This window comes from Pteronotus mesoamericanus, unplaced genomic scaffold, assembly GCF_021234165.1.
Source record: "Pteronotus mesoamericanus isolate MK-2021 breed Mesoamerican mustached bat unplaced genomic scaffold, CSHL_Meso_final scaffold_36, whole genome shotgun sequence".
NCBI lineage: Eukaryota > Metazoa > Chordata > Mammalia > Chiroptera > Mormoopidae > Pteronotus > Pteronotus mesoamericanus.
This window is the reverse complement of record NW_026555313.1, coordinates 14,899,201-14,924,614: the sequence shown is the minus strand read 5'-3', so window position 1 is coordinate 14,924,614 and position 25,414 is coordinate 14,899,201. Positions and strand designations below refer to the sequence as shown.

The 25,414-nt window shown below is 39.4% G+C and overlaps 1 protein-coding gene across 1 annotated transcript in view; it reads left to right on the top strand.

Annotated features, from left to right (window-relative positions):
* ARHGAP20 (Rho GTPase activating protein 20) overlaps positions 1-25,134 on the top strand; it is a 137,209-nt gene extending 112,075 nt beyond the window's left edge. The window contains exons 10-15 of the mRNA XM_054592207.1: positions 9,834-10,012; positions 11,333-11,494; positions 15,251-15,360; positions 19,784-19,973; positions 21,114-21,228; positions 22,284-25,134. Coding sequence (XP_054448182.1) covers positions 9,834-10,012; positions 11,333-11,494; positions 15,251-15,360; positions 19,784-19,973; positions 21,114-21,228; positions 22,284-24,148 — 2,621 coding nt within the window. The 3' untranslated portion in view covers positions 24,149-25,134. The remainder of the gene's footprint in view (positions 1-9,833; positions 10,013-11,332; positions 11,495-15,250; positions 15,361-19,783; positions 19,974-21,113; positions 21,229-22,283) is intronic.
* Positions 25,135-25,414: the final 280 nt, after the last annotated feature.

Here is a 25,414-nt window from a genome sequence, read left to right as displayed (position 1 = left end):
GGAGGAAGGGAGGGAGGGGGCAAGGGCAAGTAGTGGGGGGTAGGCAGAGACAAATGTATTTGAAAAAATAAATTAATTTTTTAAAAAAGGATGTTTATTTTGCTTCTTTTGGATGAAAGGTTCTATATATATCAGTTAAGTCCACTTGATATAATGCATCTTTCAGTTCCAATATCCTTGTTGATATTTTGTTTGGAAGTTCTATCTATTCTTGAAAGTGGGGTGTTAAAATCCCCTACTATCAGTGTGTTACTGTCTATCTCTTTCTTGAAGTCCTCCAAGTCAATATGTTTTCCTTATATATTTGGGTGCTCCTCTTTTGGGTGCATATAGGTTTACAATGTTTATGTCTTCTTGATAGATTCTTCCTTTGAGTATGATGAAGTGTCCTTCTGTGTCTCTTTTTATGGCCTTTGTTTTGAAATCTATTTTATCTGATATGTGGATTACTACCCCGGTTTTTTTTCCTGTCCCATTGCTTAGAATATTTTTTTCCATCCCTTTACTTGCAGTCTCTGTAGGTCTTTTCTGAGGTGGGTCTCTTGTAGGCAGCATATATGTGAGTCATGCTTTTAGTCAATTCAACTACCCTATGTCTTTTGATTGGAGCATTTAGTCCATTTACACTTAAAGTTATTATTGATAGGCAGTTATTCATTTTTTCCCTTTGTACCTGTGTTCCTCTCTTCCTCAGTCTTTTTCTTCATCTTCTTATACCAGTCCCTTTAGCATATCTTGCAGTGCTGGTTTGGTGGAGGTATATTCTTTTAGCTTTCTTTTGTCTGGGAAACTCCTTATTTTGCCTTCCATTTTAATTGAGAGCTTTGCTGGGTAGAGCAGTCTTGGTTGCAGGCCTTTGCTTTTCATGACTTGGAATATTTCTTGCCTCTTCCTTCTGGCTTGCAGCGTTTCTGTTGAAAAGTCAGCTGCTAGCCGTATCGGGGCTCCCTTGAATGCTACTACCTGTTTCTGCCTTGCTGCCTTTAGGATTCTCTCTTTATCTTTGATATTTGCTATTTCAATGATGATGTGTCTTGGAGTGGGCCTCACTGGGTTCCTCTTGAATGGGACCCTCTGTGCTACCTCAACTTGTGTGACTTTCTCTCCTCCAATTAAGGAAGTTTTCCATCATGACTTTTTCAAACAAGTTCTCTGTCCCTTCTTCCTCTTCTTCTCCTTCTGGTGTCCCTATATTATGGATATTATTTTGTTCCAGGTTGTCCTGCATTCCCCTAAATGCCTCTTCATTCTTTTGGAGTCTTTTTTCATTTTCTTGCTCCTTCTGAGATCTTTTTTCTACCTTATCCTCCAGCTTGCTGTTTCAAGCCTCTGTTTAATCTAGCCTGTTTTTGCCTCCTTCTACTGTGTTCTTCAATTCAGGAATCATATTCTTCATTTTCTCTTGTCTCTTATTGATAGTTTCTATGTCCATTCCCATCTGATATAGTTTGCAGTAAGTCCCTCGTAGTTTCCCTGTAGTTTTTGGTAATTCTCCCTGAGCTAACTGAGCTCATTGAGCATCCTTATAACCATTGTTTTGAACTCAATATCTGACAGTTTACTTGCCTCTATTTCATTTAGTTCTCTTTCTGGAGATTCCTCCTTTCCCTTCGATTGGTGGGTGTTTCTATGTCTTCCCTTTTGTGGGACTCTTCTTTTTTGCTTCTGCTTCTTAAATTGATCTGTCTTGACTTCCTGACTCTGTGATGTGAACTCCTATGGTAGGGGACTAGTGAGATTCAGTTTTATAGTCTCCTCTATCTCCTGAACTTGACGCTTTTCAGATGCTTTTTATGCTGTTTATGCTGCCCTCTGGATGTATTTAGTTTTTGATTGTTGTTTGATCATTCTCGGTGGGTCTTCCCTCCAGCTGGTTGACTCAGGGTCACTGTGCCCACCACATCTTGTGTTTTTATGCAGGTGCTGCCAGAACAAAACCACAAAGCCCAGGAAACAAACCCACATCTGCAAAAATAACTACCCTCTGCCATCCCATTATTAAAAGCAAAAGAACCAATATTTATAAGGCTATAAAGAGATTAAGACTGTTATAAGAAAGGAGAGAAATAACTATTAGTATAAAATCTAATGACTTAATATGCACAAACTTGATGAACCTGAAATGAACATCAGAAAGCTATGTAGTAAAGAAAATTATCGCAAATCATGGATAAAACCACAGTGGATTTTGTCTTAGTAGCTTTTTGTATTTACCACTGTTTTTTCTGTCTGGATTTGCATCTGACGATATCAGATGTTGACCCCGTCTAACATTAGGCAGTCTGTTCAAGACTTCCAGCTATCTACTGTCTGTGTCTGTCACGTTCAGTTGTTAATCTAGTCACTCAGCTCTTAGCAGTCAGGCATAGGCACCACAGGGTGGGGCAGAGTCCCTCCTGGGGGCAGGGCTATTGTCTCCTCCCATGCCACTGCTGCTCACAAGGGGGTGGTCTGCCTACTCAAGATGGCTCCTGCCATATGGTGGATGACTCATCACTAATATCCCATTGGCTATTCTCTCAGTTCTCTCCCCAAAGCCTCCTTTCCCAGTCTCTCCTCAGGTGTCCCTAGCCTGCTCTGCTCCCGCCTTTGCTGGTACCCAGGTTAAATGGCTGCAAATAAAAATTTATGTTGGCCCTTTAAACGGCTCTTTGCATCTCCTGCCAGCCATCTCTGTCAGAGAGCAACCCTGCCACTTTTCACAGCTTGCTGTTTTCTGTGTACTTTTTAGGCTCTGGTGCTGTAGGCTTAAGGTCCCCACTTAGGGTTTAGACCCCACTCATCTCAGGGGGATCTAACTGGCTATTTAAATATCCCTCTGATGCTGCCACCTTTAAGCACTCGGCCAGCCTTCTTGAGTCTCCACTGCACTCCTTACCAGTCAGGTTGTGCTGAAGCTGATTCTTCTGTCTGTCTGAGGTTATAATGCTTCTCTCTTGCCATTGTTCAGTTGTTTGTTCCAGGTGATTCCTCCACAATTTAGTGTAGTTCCAAATTGGTCCTGGGAGGAGGTATGTGTGACTTCCATTCACTCCTATGCTGCTTGAAAGAGTTGGAGAGAACTCAAATAATTTTGAATGAATGAATTTATTAATATGCCTGTTGTTACTGCTGATTAAAGGTACAAAGGGAACGTTGCCTTTATAACTCAGCTGAGGAGAATAATATTTTACTCTTTACCTTTATACCCGTTTTTCAAACTATGTCTGTGGATCTCTTGTCAATTTTATTTTAACTAATGTTACCAATAACCAGGAGTCAAGAATCTGAAGAGCCACAACTAGAATAAAGATATAGCTTTAAATATCCATTTCTGAGGGAGGCTTTCTTTAGTTAGGGAAATAGCTCAGTTGTCCAGAATAACTGAAGGTGAAGTGAACATACTCATCCTCAATCTGTTTTTCATATTTCTGCCTTTAGTGTTCAGAAAATGTGCTGACTACTGTGATATCATACTGAAAACAGAGTAGCAATAGATCTCTCAGAAGGCTACCCCTTAAACTCAGATCACTATAATGCAGCCTTCCAGTGACTGGTCCCCAGTGAAACAGCTCTAATGTTAAACAGAGGTTCAAGATATAAACATTAAAGATCTGACCTCAAGACCTAACTCAAACATCACTTCCGGGAGATCTTTGTTCCTTCGTACAGGTTGTTACCTCTTTTCTGTGTCTGTAGGACAGTTTTCTACATATCTCATATAACGCATAAAAAACTACATTGTGGTGGTTTGTTTACATGTCTTATTAGACTGTGAACTTGCTTAAGTCCTGAGAACTCATAACAGAGCTTAGTCCAATATATAGAGCAGAAAAGTTAAATGGAAGATTAAGGCACACCTATTAGGGGAACACTTGAGTGGAGCAAAATTCTGGGGTTGAAGTGGGATGGTCTGAAGTAGCTTCTGAGGTTCTAGCCCAAACTAAACTCCCAGTTCTGTACGCACTGTGGGCTCTTCCACATGTGTCTTGACTCAGGGCTAATGGAACTGAATTTTTATGGTAAACAGTAAAATATGGGATGCAACTTTTTCTTCTACCTATTTGCCATTTCATTCCAGTAGTCTCCCATACATATTTCCTACTCAGGGGGTAAGGATAGAGAAAGAGGGTTTTTTTTTTAATTACTTGTCCAGAAAAGAATTTCTAAATAAGGCTTTGTTGTTAGTATTCTAAAAACACAAACTACTAAGAATTATAATTTTTAATATTCAGTTCCTTAATCATGAATCATGTCATGAATCATGAAAAAAATACTAGCTGAATCTTGCCAGGATACTTTAGGAAAGTTAGATTTACATGAATTTAGTTTGTGCTACATTTACATCACCCTTATGTTTTTAATAGCAATAGTATGATTTTCATCAGTCTTTGGACATTTAGAAAGTAAGAACTATGCCTTGAAAGCTCTTCAAGAAAAATCAATCTAATGAAATTTTTTTCCTTTCAGTCCCAGAGGGAATATGAACTCTAAAATTGAATATTGTACATAACAAAAGGCATGGCTGCAGCTGAAACTATTTATAATATAGTATAGGACTCGATTTCTACTTTATGCTCTATGTCTACACTCATAGGATAGCTGGGTATATAAATTTATGATAAAGCATTCTCCCAAAGAAGCATGTGAAAGGTAAAACAAATCTGATAGTTTTAGAAATAATGAAGCCAGGTTACATGTGAGGAAACTAGTTGTATGTGTACTCATACAACTACTCAACATATATAGACATACAAACTAAAGAAACATTTGCACAGATTGACATTGCTAAGCATACTGGAACCCCATACTAGATGTAAGAATGGGCTTAGTTTCCTTTCCTGGTTTTTCAAAATGGGATAGGTTGGGAATGTCAGGGAAAAAAGAAAGCACTTAAGTTAAGCAGAGTCTGATATTTCTTTCTGTCCACATACTTCTGAAGGCTGCTATGCCAAATGGAAACTGGATGTGGGGAGAAGGTTGTTGTCTTAGCAACTTTCTTAATCAGTATCACTGTGACCCATGCCCTGGGTGAAGTAGTACTTTTCATACATTATCCTACTTGATCCTTTCAATAAGACTTTGACAGGTAGGTGATATTCTTATCTTAAAATTGAATTAAGAGGTTAAGTTACACAGTAAATGTCAGAACCAAGAGTCTAACTGGGCTTCTGACTCTAGAACCAAAGACCTTTATTCCTGGATGTGTGTACACTGATGGTGCACTTAGGCATCCTGAGGAAGCCAAGGGTGGATGGTGGTCTGAAGGTCATTTGGCAACATGTTATTTATTTATCCTCCTACAAGCTGGCTTTTTTAAGCATTTGGTTTAATTTGGTTATTCTGAGGCAATAAAATATTTATTTGAAATAAGCATTTAACATTGCTGACCATGTCCTCCCTGAAAAGAGCATCTCCTTCAGCATTCCATTGTCAGGGAGTGTGGAGTAAATATCACTTCTGGTGGTTTGGTTGCGTATCTGTGCCACACAGCCAGCATTAAATGACCAATTGCCACGCTTTCTCACTGGAGAAAATGGAATCAAACCCTGTGTTGATGCCACTGAGGATGATGGCTCCTCAAATCTCAGCTCGTTAGCTTTAACTACAAGCCATTTGGATCTGCCTTACACATGGGTGTTTTGGGGGTCTGTAGAGATTTGGGAAAATTACACAGAGCATTTGAGGCTCCCACTAATTTAGTATTTTCCTTCTAGAATTTTCCCTCATCACTTTCCAGCTGCTGTGGTTACCTCCACCTCTGTTCTCTAGTTCTCCAAGCCAGTGGGAGTGCAGGTTTCTCTCCAAATTTTAGTCATCCCACCACCCTAGGGCCTGTCCTTGGACTAAAAGCGATGAGAATAGAAAACTTACCCAGTACCATGCCATTCCTTTTTTCCAAGGGTCACACTTTTATCTCAAGTATATCTCTTCTTCTGGTTCCCCTTTATTGCCTTCAGGTAGGCTTTTTAAAAATTTTGTCCAGAGTTTATAGTTGGTATCTATGTATAGGTGTTAGGGCTATGGGGCAGGAGAGAGTGGTAGAGAGATCCGAAAGGATCCTTAAAGAGCTGTCTTTATTTGAAATATCAAATCCTGTGCATTGGGACTTCCAGTCAAGATGGTAGCATAGGTACACACAGCTTTCCTCCTCACACAACCACATCAAAATTGCAATGAAATTTTAGAAAAACCCTCACTCAGAACCATCAGAAATGGAGCTGAATGAAAGTCTGACAACTACAAAATTAAAGAAACCATGTCCATCCAGAATGGTAGGGTTGACAGAGACACATAACAGGCTGGACCCACATCTACGTGTGGTGGATAAAAATTTGAGAGGAATTCTTTGGGCCAAGGAGTCCCAGCCCCATACCAGGTCCACCAGCCCAGGGTTCCAGTGCTAGGAAGATAAGTCCCCATAACTTCTAGGTATAAAAAACAGGAGGGACTAAGCTGATGGAAGAAATTTCTGGAGTCCTAGGCAGTTTCTCTTAAAGAACCCACACACGGACTTATTCAGACTCCCCTCCTCTGAGCTCCAGCATTGGGGTTACAGCTTGAAAGGTACCAATGGCATACAGGGAGGAACTGAAGTGTCTGGCATCAAGGCAAGACCCGCAGGACAGCTTTCTCCCAGACAGAAAGGTGAGCAGAGACCATGGTCCCCTCTCTGAACCCTCCCACCAAAAATCCACAGAGTTGGCAGGCGGATGCCATCCCTGGCAAACACTCTTTGCCCTGCCCTGAAGATCCCTTGAGACACAGTCCCACCCAACTTATGGGCCCACCAAGCAGTTAACACAGATTTTTCCATATGAATGGCTGGTCTTAGCTCATGCTTCACAGCTTTCCAAATCCTCTCAAGCAAGCAACAACTGGCCTAGGTGAGCCTTCAGCCCCAGTACCTCTTGCTAAGTGGCCTCAGGCCACTCATTAAGAGCAGCCAGCCTCAATTCACAGTTTGGCTTCTCCTGAGAATCTCCAAGCCCAGCACAAGCAGCAGCCATCTCAGATTGCTTTATAGCTCAGGCAGGGTGGCCCCTGGCAAAACACAGGTGGGGGCTGACCTTGGCCTTCACCACCCAGGAAACCCCAGGGCCCACGCACACAGTGGACAGCTACAGACCACATAGGAGCACCACCACCCTGCTCCTGTGCAGCTGATACTCCATGGAGGGTGGAAGTTGGTGGTCCATGGTCACAGCCAGTCCTTGCAGCTGACTGGCCTGGGTAAATCCCTCCCTTTGACCTGCCAGTAGCAACCAAGACTCAACTACAAGAGGAGGTGTGTATGCAGCCCACACAAAGAGCTCACCTTGAGAACCTGGCTTGGGTGATAGCAGAGGCTGTGCCACTGGACCCTGCAGCACACCCACTATATTAGGCCAACTACCAGGACACAGAGTAAAAGCACCTCTACCTAAGACATAGAAATGAACACAGGGAGGCTGGCAAAACCAGGAGGCAAAGAAACATGGTCCAAATGAAAGAACAGATCAAAACTCCAGAAAAAGAACTAAATAAAATGGAGATAAGCAATCTATCACATGCAGAGTTCAAAACACTGGTTATAAGGATGCTCAAGGAACTTAGTGAGGACCTCAACAGCATAAACAAAAATCCAGTCAGACACGAAGTCTACACTAATTGAAATAAAGAATAATTTACAGGGAAACAACAATAGATTGGATGAAGCCAAGAATCAAGTCAATGATTTGGAGCATAAGGAAGCAAAAAACAAGCATACAGAACAACAAGGAAAAAGAATCCCCAAAAAATAAGGATAGTATAAACAGCCCCTGGGACAACTTCAAGGGGCCCAACATTGGCGTCATAGGGGTACCAACAGAAGAGAATGAGCAAGAAATTGGAAATCTGTCTGGAAAAAAAGTGAAAGAAAACTTCCCTAATTTTGTAAAGGAAATAGACATGCACGTCCAGGAAGCACAGAGAGTCCCTATTATGACAGATGCAAAAAGGCCCACTCCAAGATACATCATAATTAGAAGACCAACAGTTAAAGACAAAGAGAGAATCTTAAAAGCAGCAAGAGAAAAGCAGTCAGCTACCTACAGGGGAGTATCCATAAGACTGTCAGCTGATTTCTCGAGAAACTTTGCAGGCTGCAAAGGATTGGCAAGAAATATTCAAAATCATGAAAAGCAGGGGCCTATAGCCAAGATTGCTATACTCAGCAAAGATATCATTTAGAATCAAGGGGCAGATAGAGAGCTTGTGAGACAAGAAAAAACTAAAGGAGTTCATCCATTGTTATATGAATCATTATTATATGAAATGTTAAAGGGAATTATTTAAGAAAAAGAAGAAAATCAAAACTATGAACAATAAAATAGCAATAAATACATATCTATCAACAAGTTATCTAAAAACAAACTAAGCATATAAGAACAGAGACAGAATCATGAATATGGAGAAGGTTTTAATGATTGCCAGATGGGAAGAGGGTGTTGGGGGATGGATGAAGAAGTGAGGGGATTAAGAAGTATAAATAGGTAGGTACAGAATAGTCATGAGGATGTAAAGTACAGTATAGGAAATAGAGTAGCCAAAGAATTCACATGCATGACCCATGGACATAATGGTATGGGGATTGCCCGAGGGAATGGGAAGTTGATGGGTGGAAGGGACAAAGAGGGAAAAATTGGGACTATTGTAATAGCATAATCAATTAAATATAATTTCAAAATATAAATAAATATCAAATCCTGTGCATAACCATCTATTTTTATGTTAAAATTAGAGATAGATGACATCAAAAATGTTTTAGCACTATATCACAAAATCATGATTCTCAGTTGACTACTCTTCTACATTTTTTGTTAATGTTGTCTTTTTATCTTTTTCCACCTAAATCTGTCCTTAATTTTTGTTCAAGAATGATTTATTGAGTATTTACTGATGAAATGCGAGACATGATGCTAGATGCTCTGTTGAAATCTTATTCATTTGAAACCCAAATAAAATGCCAGTGCCTCCTGGGTCACACCCTCCCGCCCAGTGGGCAGGTGTGCTTTCTCATTCTTCTGAATGCCTTTGATATTTTGTTCCTCCCTTATGACATTTTATTTATTAATATACTTGCTGCTTCTCCCCCCACCAGTTCTGTTGCTCTCTTAGGTTATAAATTTCACCATGGCAAGGGCAAATCTCATTCATGTTTACGACCATCCATGCTGCCTTAAGGGTTTTTTACGTTGGGAACTGAAAAGATACATGAAAGACTTTGCCGCTGGATAGAAAGGGGAGAAATGTAGGACATTAGCTTCCTGTCTCAGTAGTAGAGGGGGACATCAGGTAATAAAGCACTCTTTATTTCAAGAGAACATCTTAATAGAGACAACTTTCTTTCTACTCCTCCTCCTCCTTCCCCGACTTTTTGCATCGCTCCCCCTTTTACTCCTCCCCTTCTTCCTTTCTTTACTATGTAATTGTGGTCTAATTTAGTCTTCAACTTTTTTGTGTGCCTAGTGTCATCTTTAAAATGGGACAATATATATGTTGGTATGAAACACTTTTTGCTTTGTTAGAGTACAATAAGGCAAACTTCTTATTGTTTTTCCTTTCTTTCACCTTTGAAAATTCAGCGCCAAAACTCATTTAAGCAAACCAGTGATGTTCCAAAAATGGATAGGAGAGTAACCCAAACATCTAATTATTTCTTAATATATAAAATATTATAATGAAATTCTATAGATTTAATTAATGGTAACAAAAGATATCTATAAACACTTTTTCTCTTTGAGCCATAGTAATGAACATAATATAAAATGGGACTGTAGAAATAAGGTTAAGTGAATTAAACTAATTTTTCTACTTCACTTCTTCCTTAGATTCGGGTCAGAAGACATTTAAAAGAAGAAGATCTATCATAAATTGGGCCTTTTGGCGAGGCTCTAGCACTCACCTGGATAACTTGCCCATGTCACCAACATCTCCCATGGCAGGACAGCTCTTTGGAGTGTCTCTGACAAATATTTGTGAAAATGACAATCTGCCCAAACCTGTCTTGGTAAGTTTCATTCAGACCTGTAACACCAATGGGAAAGGAGGGGCTTTGGGAGGTAAATCTGTCCCCAAATGGAAATATTATAGACATTCATGGCATTGGCTGAGAATCTTTATTATTACTATTTCAAAGAATACAAATCTGATTAAGCTATTGCAGAATCATAACTTAGACATAATAGGAAGAAATCATCTAGTATACTCTCACAGGAAAGAGCCACATAAGCTTTCTTAAATAATTTAGAATGCACTTGGTAGACAGAGAATTCTCATTATCCCTCACATTTCTCTCACTTCCTTTCTTGACTTCTACATTGTCCTGAAAGTCTCCTTTAATCACTTTAGCAGCAGAGATTACACAATCATATGCTTTTGAAAAATCTTACATGTGTTTTATTGGTATTTCAAGTGCTTATTCATAAAGATACATCCTCTGGCACTTAGTTATCTTTCTTGTATAGAATGGGTCAGATGAAAACCACTGCGTTTGATCATTTCTGAGCAACATTTACTGAGTATCCAGTCCCTTCTAAGTACTATACTAGATGTATGGCATTTTATGGTATATTGTGCATCTATAAGTGCCAGACACTAGCCTAGCCACTTTATTGCTACCCCTGCACAACAGAGTTAGGGAGTAGTTGTCATCGTCATCATCATCCCTGCTTTACAAATTTTTTTTAAAAACTTCAAGTTTGCCCAACATCACACAGAAAATTGTGTTTTAACTAGGTTTCAAATCCCATGGGATGCTTGTCTCTAACGCCCATTCCTTTTCTACACTGAAAGCAGAGGACTTACAGCCCAAAAGAAAGCCAAATGTAAGACTGACCAGAATGGAATGGAGAAAGCTTCCTGGAGGAGATATTTTTAGCCCAATTTGAAAAGAAGGAAGTAAATACAGGAAGTAGAATGATATATGATGATGCATAAAAAGAAAGACAAGCAAGTGGAGAATGAATTTGACAATAACATTTCCATTTGTGGGGGAAAAGAGTTTGTATTAGAGAATAATGGGAAAAGAGGAAAGAGGAGACCAGTTAGAGAGACCGTGAGGCAGAGAAATTTTATTTTAAAGTGGCTATTAGTTCATTGAAACAAGACAGTCTCATTAAAGCAAGTGTTTAAAGTAAAAATAATTTTTAGATGTTGAATAAATAGAAGAAAATACATTTCGAGATACCAGCAAATAAATTGACTTCAGCCCTTCTAGCAGCCCATCCAGCCCAGCCTTTCAGTGCTTTCCCCCGTATACCCCAGCCTCTGGCAGCTGAGAGTGTTTGTATGCGTAAAGTGCCATTGCTTTTTCTCTGCTTCCCCATAGGATATGCTTTATTTCCTTAATATAAACGGACCTCTCACAAAAGGAATTTTCAGGCAATCAGCCAATATGAAATCTTGCAGAGAGCTGAAAGAGAAACTGAATTCTGGAGTTGAAGTACAACTAGACTGTGAATCTATTTTTGTGATAGCATCTGTTTTAAAGGTAGGAAAAGTTCTCCCTTCATCTACCCCATGGTGAAACTCTGAAGAAAGACAACGGGTTTCTTTCATTATGACATTATACCCAAAGTAAGGACTGGATGACATCTGCAAAGAACCATAATAGATTTAGAATCTAAAAAGTGTTAAAAACACATCACAATGTCAAAATTGTCCTTTAAAAGCCACTTCCAGTGATATGGCATTGTATGACATGCCTTTTTATATTTTTTATTCCATACCACTCACCTCATTCCACTTCTGCTACCCCATGCAAAAAAAAATTAAGTTAAATTAAAAATTATCAAAACACATACATGTTTACCAAAACAAATATCCAGATTATGATGACTTTCTTACAATCTCACTACCTTCCTAATAAAGACAGATTTTTTCAAAAATAAATTTTATTAAATTTCAAGAATGAAGTTTACTATAACAAACAAACATTTGCCTAACAACTGAAACAAAAAAATTGGTGTCTAAGACCAATGAAAATTCCATTAATTTATACAATTCCTTGTCCCCTAATGCCTTTTTAAAGAAAAGGGGAATAGGAGTTACTCACATTCCCCTAATGCCTTTTTAAAGAAAAGGGGAATGTGAGTAACTCCTATTCCCCTATTACTCCTATTATAAAAACCTTTCCCACATTTGACATTCTTATGGTTCTTACCTTCACCCCACGATTATTTAAGTCACTTCCATCGTTGGGTTAGAGCGCTTCTAAAATGTTTTCCTCCCACATTCCTGAGAATGCCTCACATTTTTAGAAAACAGAGTCAACCCAGCTTTTAGCAGAGCTTTCAACCTTGGCAATAGCTTCTGCAGACCTGCCTCAGTCTCCCATGGCCCAGCAGGGTGTGAATGCACCATGCCAGGGGTGGAGACAAGGCCCCAGCCTGCATCCCAGGGTGTGGAGCATAAAAACCAAAGTAAGGAAAACATGATGAAGAAGACTCTAGCACACCCCTACTCCTGTTGGGTGATCACCTACTTACAGAATCTTAACTTAATGACTTAATACAGTCAGAGGTTTCTTGGTAAATGGGCCATGTTTATCCTTAACCCCTGCTCTTTGTAGGCTTGTGCAATGAGGATTCGCTCAGAAGAACTGGAAAGCTGAAACTAGGGTCATCTAATCTGTTTCGCACAGGGTTGTGATTACTCTTGAACCCTGGAATGCAATAAAGATGTATGGTATGCCCAGCCAGATATATGTCAGGAATATATATATATTCCCAATGAATTTTTCTCTTTTTATCATATAATTAGGCTTTCTCCCACCTCTTAAGAAGTTAAAGCCTATATTTTAGAAAATTGTCCTTACTCTGCTGTTCTTCACAGCACCATACTTCTTAAAATTTTGTGCCAAAGTATTGAGGCTATTATAAAGTATAATTTGAGAATAGTTTGTATTCCAAATTGCAGAAATATTACTTGTACAAAAATAAGCAAACGACAAAATTTAATCCCAGTGATTGAAAAGTCTGGTTAAGTAGGTTACAAGTAGTTGAAGTTTTATAATCATGTGACTGTGTTTTACTCTCATTTCTTCCAAGTGGTTGCAGGAAAGGAGACATTTTTGCCAAAATTTTTTTAGCTTTTGTTTTGTTTCTTATTTGGAAGTAGTACTTTAGTTTTCCTTTAACTTTTCACTTATTCTGGTTTTGCTTAAGTATAAGTTGAACTCTTTAAATTATACTTGAGAGAAAATTGCTTAAGACAGTATAACTTTGATCCATCAGACCTTTGAGAGAAAGTTCATTTTTAATCCTGCAGGGATCTCCTCTCAAATGAACTTGGTAGTTCTGCTGATGACTCAGCCTCTGGTTTTGGAGGGGAGGAGACTTTCAGTTGAGTGCTGTGAGTTGGTGATTGTAATTCAGAACCAGCTCTCATATTCTTTCTCATCTGTGATGGTGGTTGCATTTCGTAACTTGTTATTCCAGCTGTGGAGAGTTCATTGAGATGTTACGACCTATTATCTCTCGAGTGCAGGTTCAAGATTTAATGATGTTTTCCTTCAAGACAGATCATACGTATGTTTTCCACTGAGATTTAAAAAAAGAGCTATTGTCACTGCCCCACTTTGAAATAACAGATTTTTGCCTCTTCTAAATTTGACTTTTAAAGTAGGTGCAGCAACTAAAATTAGTTTGGAATTATGAAAATTCAGTAGCTTTACCCAGAAAGAGGTAACTTTTATATATATCTGAATCACAAGTATCCAGCTACATTTCTACTGGAAGATATACTAGAACAGAGAAAGGTCTAATTGAACAGAATGAATCAATCGTCTTCCTACTTGTTAACCACTCTTTAAAAAATTGTATTGTGATAGGGGGACATGACTACAAAGAAGTTTTTTAAATTATCTTAGAATCTCAATCATAGTTACTGGGTCTTCTCTTGTCCCTCATTAATATCTGTCCATATAACAAATAATAATTCAGTAGAGACCACTAATGTGTCTGGGACTGTGGTTGCCACTGAAGTGTACAAGCAGAGAGGGAGGGGCTGCCCTGCCCTGGAGGAGCTCAGAAGCTAGTGGAGAGAGACACATGTGATCAGCTAAATAAGGTATCACCACTTTCATAGTAGTGGTGTAACCGTGACATTTAAGGAACAAGTTGTGTGTTGCCTTTTGTAAAAGCAGATAGGTAAAGTTGCTGATTTGGTTTTCCAGTGATATTTAAATTGCTCAATTGAAACTTTCACCTATTTCCAGGTTATAAGCAGGAACTTGCAAAATAATAGCCACCCATGGGTATAGTGCTTAGACATGAAATTATTTTCTCTGCCTAAAGTTTACTGTGGTGGAGAGCAGACTTTGCAAGCTTAGCCTTGCTAATACCATGCCAAAAGCAACAAAGAGAATTGGCTTAGAACAGAAGTGAACATAAGACCAGAACCAAATTTAGTTTATTTTTAAGCTTTTTATAAACAAAGATTGAACAACAAACACCCTTGGCCATATACTGCTTGTGTTATAATCTGGTTTCACCACACCCAGCCCCACCAGGGGTTTCAGCAGAAAGGGGTCTCAAATGCCAGAAATGATGATGTGCTGGGAACATATTATTTAGTGTACACCAGGCATGGGGGTGCTGCCCCAGGCTCCCAGAATCCAGCTATTGCCTGTGATGCATTCACCGCCAAACAGTGAGAGCCTTCTATGGGGAATATAGGGAGAAACTCTTCAGTACCTCTAGATGGAATTGTAAACCAATACTGCTGGAATGTAGTTTGAAAATAACAGAGACTTTGTTTTATTCACTGCTCTGTTCCTAGCACCTCAAGCAGTGCCTGGCACATACAAGTAAATATGTATAGCATGATTGGATAAGTGATTACATTATGAACCTCTCAAATATCTTCATGTATTTCTCAGAACTAGTGAGTTGAGAGGGGGAAAGAACGATTTAGGATGATTTGCCAGGCCCTGTCACATAGTACTGGTATGCCAGAATGTACACAGTCAGGAGCTTTCACCCAAAACAGATTGTCCTGTATTTTTCCCACCATAGTTCAGACTCTAGTTTGTTTGTTTTTTCTAACAAAAACCTATGGGTTTTTGTTAGAAAAAAAATCAAAGCAGGTGTTTCTATGTGTGTACATCAGTGGAGAGTTGGTAGAGATCTGTGTATTCCAAAGAAGGGAAGACTTAACTAAAATTTTCAACAAAATGTATTATAATTTATTTGATACATATTTAGCATGAGAATAATGATTTAAAATATTTTTCCCTTTCTGTAAGGACTTTCTACGAAATATTCCTGGCAGTATTTTCTCATCAGATCTCTACGATCACTGGGTCTGTGTAATGGATCAAGGAGATGATGAAGAGAAAATAAATACAATTCAAAGGTAATTATTCTAATTTGGCCTTGTCTCAAAAATACTTTTTAAAAATATTATTTTATGAGCTTGTCTATTAAAGTAATGATGATTATCAAAACCTTATCCATGGGAACTGGTTTAAAAATAGATCTATGTTAACTACTGCCATTATTATTCTTTCCTCCCTAGTCTTATTAACATGGCATAATTGACCATTGTACACCTTCTATATGTCTAAATCTGAGCAGAACTGAAACCCATTAGACCAATAGCTGATACTATTAAACCCAAACTACAATTTATGATCTTAATTTTGGTAAACATTTAACCAGACAACTCCTTATATAGCTCATGCAGCAACTGAATTCATACAGAAAAATATTTCCTCTCTCAAGGAACTTTCAGTCTGGTAGCATATATAGAGAAAGCAAGAATTACAATTACAATGTTGAGGAATTTCCAGTCAAGATGGCGGCATAGGCAGACATGACTCACCTCTTCACACAATCACATCAAAATGACAGCTAAAATACAGGAAAACCATCACTCGGGAACATCATAAATCGAGCTGAAGGGAAGTCTGACAACTACTGAATTAAAGAAAGCACATCCATCCAGACTGGTAGCTGGGGCACAGACACAGTTGGCCTGGCTCAACACCCACGTGGATAAAAATTTGGGAGGGGTATCTCAGGAGCAAGGTGTCCCAGATCCACACCAGGCCCTTAAGCCCAGGATTCCAGTGGCAGGAAACTAAGTCCCCACAACTTCTGGCTGCAAAAACTAGCTGGGATTGAGTCTATGGAAGAAACTTCTGGAGTCCAAAGCAGTTCCTCTTAAAGAACGAATACATGAACTCACTTACTCAGACTCACTCCCTCTGAGCTCCAGCACTAGGGTAACAGCTTGAAGGGCACCAATGGCATGAAGGGAGGAACTGAAGTGTCTGGCATTAAGACAAGCAGAGGCCATTGTTCCTTTTCTAAACCATCCCCACACAGAGCTGGCAAGCAGGTGCCATATCTGGGACTCCATCAACCTAGCTAACACTGTTTTACCTGCCTTGAAGATCCCTAAAAACTCTGCCCCACCCCTCTTATGGGACCCACCCAATCTTCTTCTCTGTAAGAAAGGCTGGTCTTGGCTCCTAAATCCTACCAAACAAGCAGCAGCTGGCTTCAGCAAGCCACAGTTGCAGCCAGATTAGAGTCACAGCTTGGCTTCAGCCTGGGAATCTCCAAGCCCAGCACAAGCAGCAGCCATCTCAGATTGCTTTATAGCTCAGGCAGGGTGGCCCCTGGCAAAACACAGGTGGGGGCTGACCTTGGCCTTCACCACCCAGGAAACCCCAGGGCCCACGCACACAGTGGACAGCTACAGACCACATAGGAGCACCACCACCCTGCTCCTGTGCAGCTGATACTCCATGGAGGGTGGAAGTTGGTGGTCCATGGTCACAGCCAGTCCTTGCAGCTGACTGGCCTGGGTAAATCCCTCCCTTTGACCTGCCAGTAGCAACCAAGACTCAACTACAAGAGGAGGTGTGTATGCAGCCCACACAAAGAGCTCACCTTGAGAACCTGGCTTGGGTGATAGCAGAGGCTGTGCCACTGGACCCTGCAGCACACCCACTATATTAGGCCAACTACCAGGACACAGAGTAAAAGCACCTCTACCTAAGACATAGAAATGAACACAGGGAGGCTGGCAAAACCAGGAGGCAAAGAAACATGGTCCAAATGAAAGAACAGATCAAAACTCCAGAAAAAGAACTAAATAAAATGGAGATAAGCAATCTATCACATGCAGAGTTCAAAACACTGGTTATAAGGATGCTCAAGGAACTTAGTGAGGACCTCAACAGCATAAACAAAAATCCAGTCAGACACGAAGTCTACACTAATTGAAATAAAGAATAATTTACAGGGAAACAACAATAGATTGGATGAAGCCAAGAATCAAGTCAATGATTTGGAGCATAAGGAAGCAAAAAACAAGCATACAGAACAACAAGGAAAAAGAATCCCCAAAAAATAAGGATAGTATAAACAGCCCCTGGGACAACTTCAAGGGGCCCAACATTGGCGTCATAGGGGTACCAACAGAAGAGAATGAGCAAGAAATTGGAAATCTGTCTGGAAAAAAAGTGAAAGAAAACTTCCCTAATTTTGTAAAGGAAATAGACATGCACGTCCAGGAAGCACAGAGAGTCCCAACTATGATGGATGCAAAAATGCCCACTCCAAGATACATCATAATTAAAAGGCCAAAGGTTAAAGATAAAGAGAGGCTCTTAAAAGCAGCAAGAGAAAAAAAGTTAGTTACCAAATGGTTGCCAGATGGGAGTGGGGAGGGGGAGAATGGGTGAAGAGATCAGGGGATTAAGAAATACAAATAGGTAGTTATGGAATAGCCATGGGGATGTAAAGTACAGTATAGGAAATAGAGTAGCCAAAGAAGTTATGTACATGACCCATTCACACGAACAATGGTGAGGGGATTGCCTGAGGGAGTTGGGGGTGTTAGGTAGAGGGGTCAAAGAGGGAAAAAAAAATCTGGACAACTGTAATAGTATAATCAATAAAATATAATTAAAAAAAGAATTACAGTGCAGTATAATCTGTGCTATAATGGGGAGGGGATATTGTGGAAGCACTGTGGAGAAGCAGTAAACTCTTTTAAAATTTCAAAGAAAACGGGAGTTGCACAGTTACAGCCTGATCGCAAGGAATACATCATCTATACTCATGCAAAGGGAAGTTGCTGGCAGGATTCACCCACCCCCATTCTGCAATATTTCCTGCATTATCAGAGAATGGGAAAGAAGTGTCCATTTTTTAAAAAGCAATATTTCTAGTTCTTTGAAAACCCAAGAATCTCAATATCACTTTTTGAATATGGTTATTTGGTGCCGTTTCTTCTTGTGCAACTTTGAACTACGAATTTTTATCTATACACTGCTATTGATAAACATCTGTCATCTGTAGAAGAACATAGTACAGCTGTTGAAGAAACCAGAAATCAAAGCCTTGTAACAAAAGACTGTTATCTCTGCTTTTATATGGTTTGGTGGAGACCATTCAAAGAAAGTGAAGATCAGATTCTATACTTGTGGCTCATTGTGTAAAACTACACTCTAATGTTAAAGGGTGATTTCCTTGGTTTTTTTTTTTTTTAATAAAACAAAACTATGACTCTCATACAAATATAAAAGAACACATGTAAAAGATTCAATTTAAATCATTTATTAATGAGAGAACTGAGATGTTGAAACCAGTTCAAAGGAGATTTTAAACTACCACAATTTATATAGTTGAATCAGAGATGCTGAAATGAATTTACAGGTAGATGCAAAACTGGCTTTCCCTACTGGGGCATTGAGGGGTAGGGAGAAAGGCACAAGTAATTAATTTGTCTCTTCACCAAACAGAATTTTTAGTACTATGGACAAGTACTAGGTGCATGACTGTCATTTATCTGCAACTTAGCATTTGTAAAGTTAGCTCAAAGGCTTAAGGCCTTCATAAAATGAGATAACCCAAATCAGCGTGTGATAGACAATGTCTTGCTTCCCATTGAATACGCTCAGTCATCTTTTGGTCCATTCCAATATCTTCCCTAATTTGTCCTTACAAAATTACACTCATTGTAAATTTACTATTCTGAAGAAATACCTGTGTATAATTTTTGCAACAGGAATCAGACTACCTAATTTTCTCCTCTTGGTTGAGATTCTTGTTTAAAAAAGAAAAGCAACAACCATGAATATCAATATATATGTTTTCTGGATGGTAATAAACATCATTTTCAGTGAATGATAATTTAGAAATCCCTTCTCAATTACAAAATAGGAACAATAGTAAATAGACTATGATAATCTGGACTTACATGTGAAAGTGATACCAGTGAGATGAGATTTGGGACAAATGGACTTTAGAAGCTAGTGAAGCAGAGCATAAGGTCTAAGAATGGACTTGGCAGTCTTAATAGCTGAAGATTGGGTTCCCCTCAAGGGATAACAATTCCTGTGTTGCTACTTGGAAATAAAGGAGCACTTTAAATTTAATGGTTATTGAATTTTATCAGAAGATGTTTTGGAGGTTTTGGTTGAGAATATTCTGAAATGTTACAGGATTTACTTAAGTTAAAACACATTATACTAGTTTCAGGTAAATATTTCAGGTAGCATTTTTTTAGCCACTTTTCTGCATTCTTTTACATTTTCATTAAGTTGTGAAGACTGTGTTCAAAATAAGAAACTGAATCCCCAGTGCTTTCTGTACAGGTAGTCTTCACTTTGCATGGTACCATATTAACTGAAACTCTTGCATGTCTGGACTGTGTTCTTGTTTTGCATCAGAAGCCCATGGAAAATGAAGGTTGCCTGTTTATACAAATTTTTTATGAAATGTCTTGCTTAAAGAGTGCATATTTTTTTTTCTGTTTTTAGGCTGTTAAACCAGCTTCCAAGAGCCAATGTTCTTCTTCTACGGTATCTTTTTGGGGTGTTACGCAACATTGAGCAACATTCCTCATCCAATCAGATGACTGCATTTAATTTAGCAGTGTGCATTGCTCCAAGCATTCTTTGGCCTTCTACTTCCTCCAGCCCAGAGCTAGAAAACGAATTTACAAAAAAGGTAATAAAGGTTTTCATTTTTATGCCGTGGGGGATTGAGTCTCCATTTTGAACCTAAAATTCAGGTATTTATTCTGAAAGACATTTTCTTAACGTAAATTTGAGTATATTCATTGTTTTATATTATCCTGGTAGACTATAAAAAAGTTATTTCTTAAGCAGAAGAGTGCTAGCAGTTTGGTTATTTCTCTTTCCCTTTAAAGAGGCAAAAACTGTGACTGACTTAAAGCATAGAGTAGTAAGAAAGCAGTTGATACGATTTTAAAAATAAACAAGGATTTTGAAGTTAGACAAGCCAGGGTTCACTTCTCAGCCGCACCTCTTACCAGATATACAACCTTCAGGAAAATTAGTTACATTGATCCAGTTTCTCAACTGAAAAACGGAGGTAGTAATAATACCTAGCTCATCACACTATAGTGCCTGGTGCTTAATACAGGGTTTGGGGATATTAATTCCCTTTGCTCCCACCATTCTGCCTGCTCCTTTGGCTCAACTACTGGGACAGGGAAACTAATACATCTCAGTGAAATCTCCCTACATTAGTACATCAGTACATCACTAAAGCTTACTTCTGGTGATATCTTACTTCTTTCCCAAGCACCCCCAGTTAGGGAGCTTAAGGGAAGGATATGCATCTAGGTAGAGGACCAGTCAGGTAGAATGCAAATTTTCTCTCCAGCTGTCTCTCCTTCACAGTAAACCCACAGAGGATGCCCTCTTCCCAAGCTTATGACCTCTGCCTTTTATATAAGAAATACATTTCATAAGTCTTTATCTGAGGATGCTTTATGGATTTTAATAACAAAGTATATTTCTTCACTTCAAACACTCTGTAGAGAATACTTAAAACTACCCTAATTTTAAAGAAAGAGCTATTGGTATAAAAATGTTAGCATTAGGCCAAGGCCACAAATAATAACTTTAGTCCACTGATTAAAGTTAAATTTTTATACCTAAATTACTCTTGATAGTATCATAGTTTTTTTAGGAGAAACTATTTTGTGTACTTAATACAGACATGAATTTTCCCCAGGATTCTTTTGCATTTTTTTGTTGAAATCGTGATTCATATATGAAACATCATTTATAGACATGCTATATGAAAAATAGCATTTTATTTTTATCCCTTTTTCTGCAGGTCACTCTGGTTATTCAGTTTCTGATTGAAAACTGCTGTAGAATATTTGGAGAAGAAATCACTTCCCTCTTTGGAGAGGTTTCAGTGAGATGTGATACTAGAGAGCATACCTCAGGTATTGTAAATAATTGGGTTGTTTTTTATGAAAAATAAGGCACATGTCTGTGAAGATGGGGCGACAGTGGTTATCCTGGGTCCCACAGCAGCTCAGGTGAAGGGAGCCACTAGTCTGGGTCAGTGAGCTTAGGGCACCTTCATTAGGAAGCCTGCTAATGCTAACTCTGGCAGGGTTAGAAATGTGTAAGACAAGACCCCAAACTTCAAGAACTTTTTAGTGGTAGCATTTATGGTATGATGATTTTAACACTTAAAAAAAAAACTTTAGTAGAAATGCTAATATATATAAAAGAACAACTGTAGTTAAACTGGAGTTTAGAAGGTTTAGAGGCAGTAGAGGCAGGCCTGGTCTCTCCTTTTCTCTTCTCTTAGTATCCCTGAGATACTTCAGAACTTGTGTGTGCTATAAAACAGTTTAAAAAGGAACAGCGTCATGGGTGTGGGTAGGAGCAGACATGAAGACATTCAGCCTTCCAGAATATGAATTCCTATACCACCAATTACTAGTTATGTTATCTTTGGCCAATTATTCTATGCCACTGAACATCAATTCTGTATCTATAACATAGGGATAACCATCATGTCTAACTTTAATGGTTATTTTAAAGATTAAATAAATAATGGATATTAAAACTTTGTCAAAGAGAAATAGATAGTAAATGGCTTCCCTGAGACTAGAGTTAAGTATGTGTACTCACCAGCAATCCATATTAGAAAGCAATCTTATTCAGAACCTAGGTATACTTGGCATTGATTCCTTTATTTATTTATTTTTTAACATTTCTTTAGATTATGGCATGTCTCCTTGGTTTGAGGAAATCTTAGTTAAGGAAAGCAATTCTTCAGGAACTGAGATAAATCTAGTGTACCTGAACAGTTTCATTTTATATTCTGCACTGACAATTAAAAAGGCTGTGAAAGACCCTTTTTTTTTAGAGTAGAAATTTGAAAAATCTACATGAAAAGATGAACTAAGCACAATAAGTTAGGTTTTTTTAAGGCAACATGTATTTGGAGTAAATAAAATGCTATTCATGGTTTGATTTTTTTCAGATATCTCTTGCTTACAAATGACTGACTCCTCCTATGACAGCTTGGAAAATGAGCTGAATGAGGATGCTGATGCTCCATGTAGTGACCTAGTAAAGACCCTTGGTCAGGGGAGCAGAAGCATGGACTCTGTCTTAACTCTTAGTGACTACGACCTTGACCAGCCTGAGGTGGAAGGTCCTTTAACCCTCAGTGACTTTGACTTAGACCGTTCTAAACATGAAGACATTCAAATGGAACAGCCTCTTGAATCCACACCAGTGACTGTTACAGTACTGTACAGAAAGGCCACACTGCAGGACCATGCCGGGGACCCCTCTGGCATGACTATCCCCAACTATCTGTCAACAGCTGCAGCAGATGCTCCAAAAAGCTCAAGGCGACATCGCCGCTGCTCAGAGCCCAGCATGGACTATCTAGATTCAAAGCTTTCCTCTCTCAGGGAGTTTTACCAGAAAAAGCTACGCAAATCCAGCTGTGATGCAATTCTCTCACAAAAAGATGAGGACCATCTGAAGCAGAACCAATCCCTACAGGGAGAGGGTAAGGCATATTTTAAACAGAGTTCAGTTACAGGCACTGATAGCAAGAAAAATGCCACCAGTAAAAATGCTAAGAAAAAAAGCTTGTTTGGTAATGAAGGAGATCATATGAAGCTTCTCCCTAAATCCAAGCCAGTGACCATTTCTGTGGCATCTTACAGTCACATGCCCTCACATGATCATCCCAGGAACCAGCCCTTTGATGCAGATACACCTGGACACCCCTCACCACACACAACAGATGCCCTCAAGAGTTCAAGGAGGCACAGGCGCTGCTCAGAGCCCAACATTGATGACCAGCACTCTAAACTGAGCTATCTCAGGGGGATTTTTTCAAAGAAACAAAATAAAGCTAGCTATGAAGCCAGTCACTTGCATGGAGAGGAGGATTATCTCAAGCAGCACAAGTCTTTGCAAATGGAGGGGCAAAAACTTATTAATCAGAGTTTGGTCATGGGGATTGAGGTGGGCAAGAGTAGTACCACAAACCAAAACACTGAGAAGTTTTTACCCTCAAGATTAAACATCTGCCCAAGGACTAGCTATTCTAGCTTGTCCTCCCCAGGCACTTCCCCATCTGGCTCATCAGTGAGCTCCCAAGACAGTGCTTTTTCTCAGATTTCAGAACATTCTGTGTTTACACCCACTGAAACTTCCTCTCCAATAGATTGCACTTTTCAGGCTCAAAGAAAGCAAGAAGAACTTTCTTCTGACTTTTGCAGTTCCAGTCTCATTTCTGGACTGCCTGGTACCTCCTTGGGGCAGGCCAGCAGCCACTTGGCCTATACAAAAAAGGACACTATAGAGCGACATTCACAGATGCATTCTGTAACTCTTCATCCCAGCATGTGGTTAAGAAATGGTATGGCCAGTTTGAAAAACTGGTCCCTCAAAAACAAAGTAAGAGCAACCAGATCAGAGGAAAAGAAAATGGCTTCTCTACTAGGACCCTTGGGGCCACCTCCACCTGCTTCTGGTATTTCAGAAGCCAACTCACTGCAAGACAAACAGAAGGACGTGCCCCTGCAGGCAATGGAAGAACTTGGAGCTGTGCAGACAGCCCAGTGGGGTCGCGCTGATCCCAGCCAAGTCTCGGAGAAACACTCTGGCTCTCCATTCAGCCCAGTGGAAGGGAGACTTGAGCTTTGTATGAAGTCACATGAGGAAGGAGAGAAGGGTGGGCAGTGCTCTCCTGGCTCCCTGCCTCGTGCGAGCTCCTCACCCAGCTCTTTGATGGTGGATAATGTGTCCAGCCCAGACTTAGGGCCTACAGTTGTTCATGATGTTGGGGACAAAGCTTCAACCAAAGACATTTTACCAGAGTAAGAACAGAAACTGGGCTAATAATGACATCAAGACAATAATTATCGTGACCCCTTTTGTAATATACCTGGGATAGGTAGCATAAAGATAATTACTGCTAATACTTAGGACAACAAAATGATTCTCTTTAATGAAATCATTTGGCAAAAAGTTTAGACTGAAGAAAAGCTGCATCACCTAAGTGATTTTAGAGATACTAGCAGAGAGTTAGAGAAGGCATCTTCTGTAGAGAAAACATTAATGTAAAATTAATCTCCTGAGAAGGCCAGGATATCCTAAGTGAAAAATGGTGACAGTGGGGAGAGAGGAAGGGTGCAGAGAAGCCATCCATACTCCATGGAATGTTTTTAATAAATAGGCAAGAAAAATGCCACTAATCGAAGCATTGGGAAGAAAAGCATGCCTGGTAATGAAAGAAATCATGCCAAACATTTCCCTGAATCCAAGCAAGAGGCCATTTCTGTGACATCTTATAGTCACATGCCCTCACAGCATTAGTCCTGAAAACAACCCATTGATGTAGCTGACTGGGAAAAAGTAGAGTGATTCAAAAACCATGAGTATCATGATATCTTTTTTCTGTTCTTTTCTGTGTTGCTTGGTTCTTTTTTCTATTAGTGTTGCATTGCTCTGCACAGGCTCCAGGAAACAGAGCTATGAAGAGAAAGAAGGAAATGGTTGCTCATCTCAGTGTCCTTTCCAAAGGTACTTGTGCTGGGAACATTCTCCCAAAATGCAGCTTTTTTATTAGAAGGTGACCTGAGAGCATTTGTTATCTGAGTGGGGAGGAAGATTGCAACAACGGCCCTTTTCTCTGTTACACGAATGCTATTGCCAACATGTGATCAAAGTCTGGCTCCTTTTTGCCGAAATGTTTTTCTGCAGCCTTGCCTCTTAGAGTACACAGCCAGAAAAAATTACTGATAAATCATCCTTTTTCTGATTATCATTTGGCAGAAGAGAGAGCAATTTAGAGGTTGCCAGGTTATGAAGAGTTGCAGAATAGAATACCCACCAAAGTGGCTGTCAGGCCTCTTTCTTAATCACTGGCTTTGGATTTTCTTACCTAGAAGTTTTTACATATTGTTTTCCCAAATGATCCATGGCTTACAGATAGTGTATACCCTATTGGTTTGTTTTATACCCATGGCCATTTCTCCTTTATCTTGCCTTAAAGTTATACTGATATATCACCTGGATTCTCTCCATTGATTATTAGGCCTGGCCAGCCAGTGTGAAGGGATAGAGTCAGGAAAGGATGTTATCTTT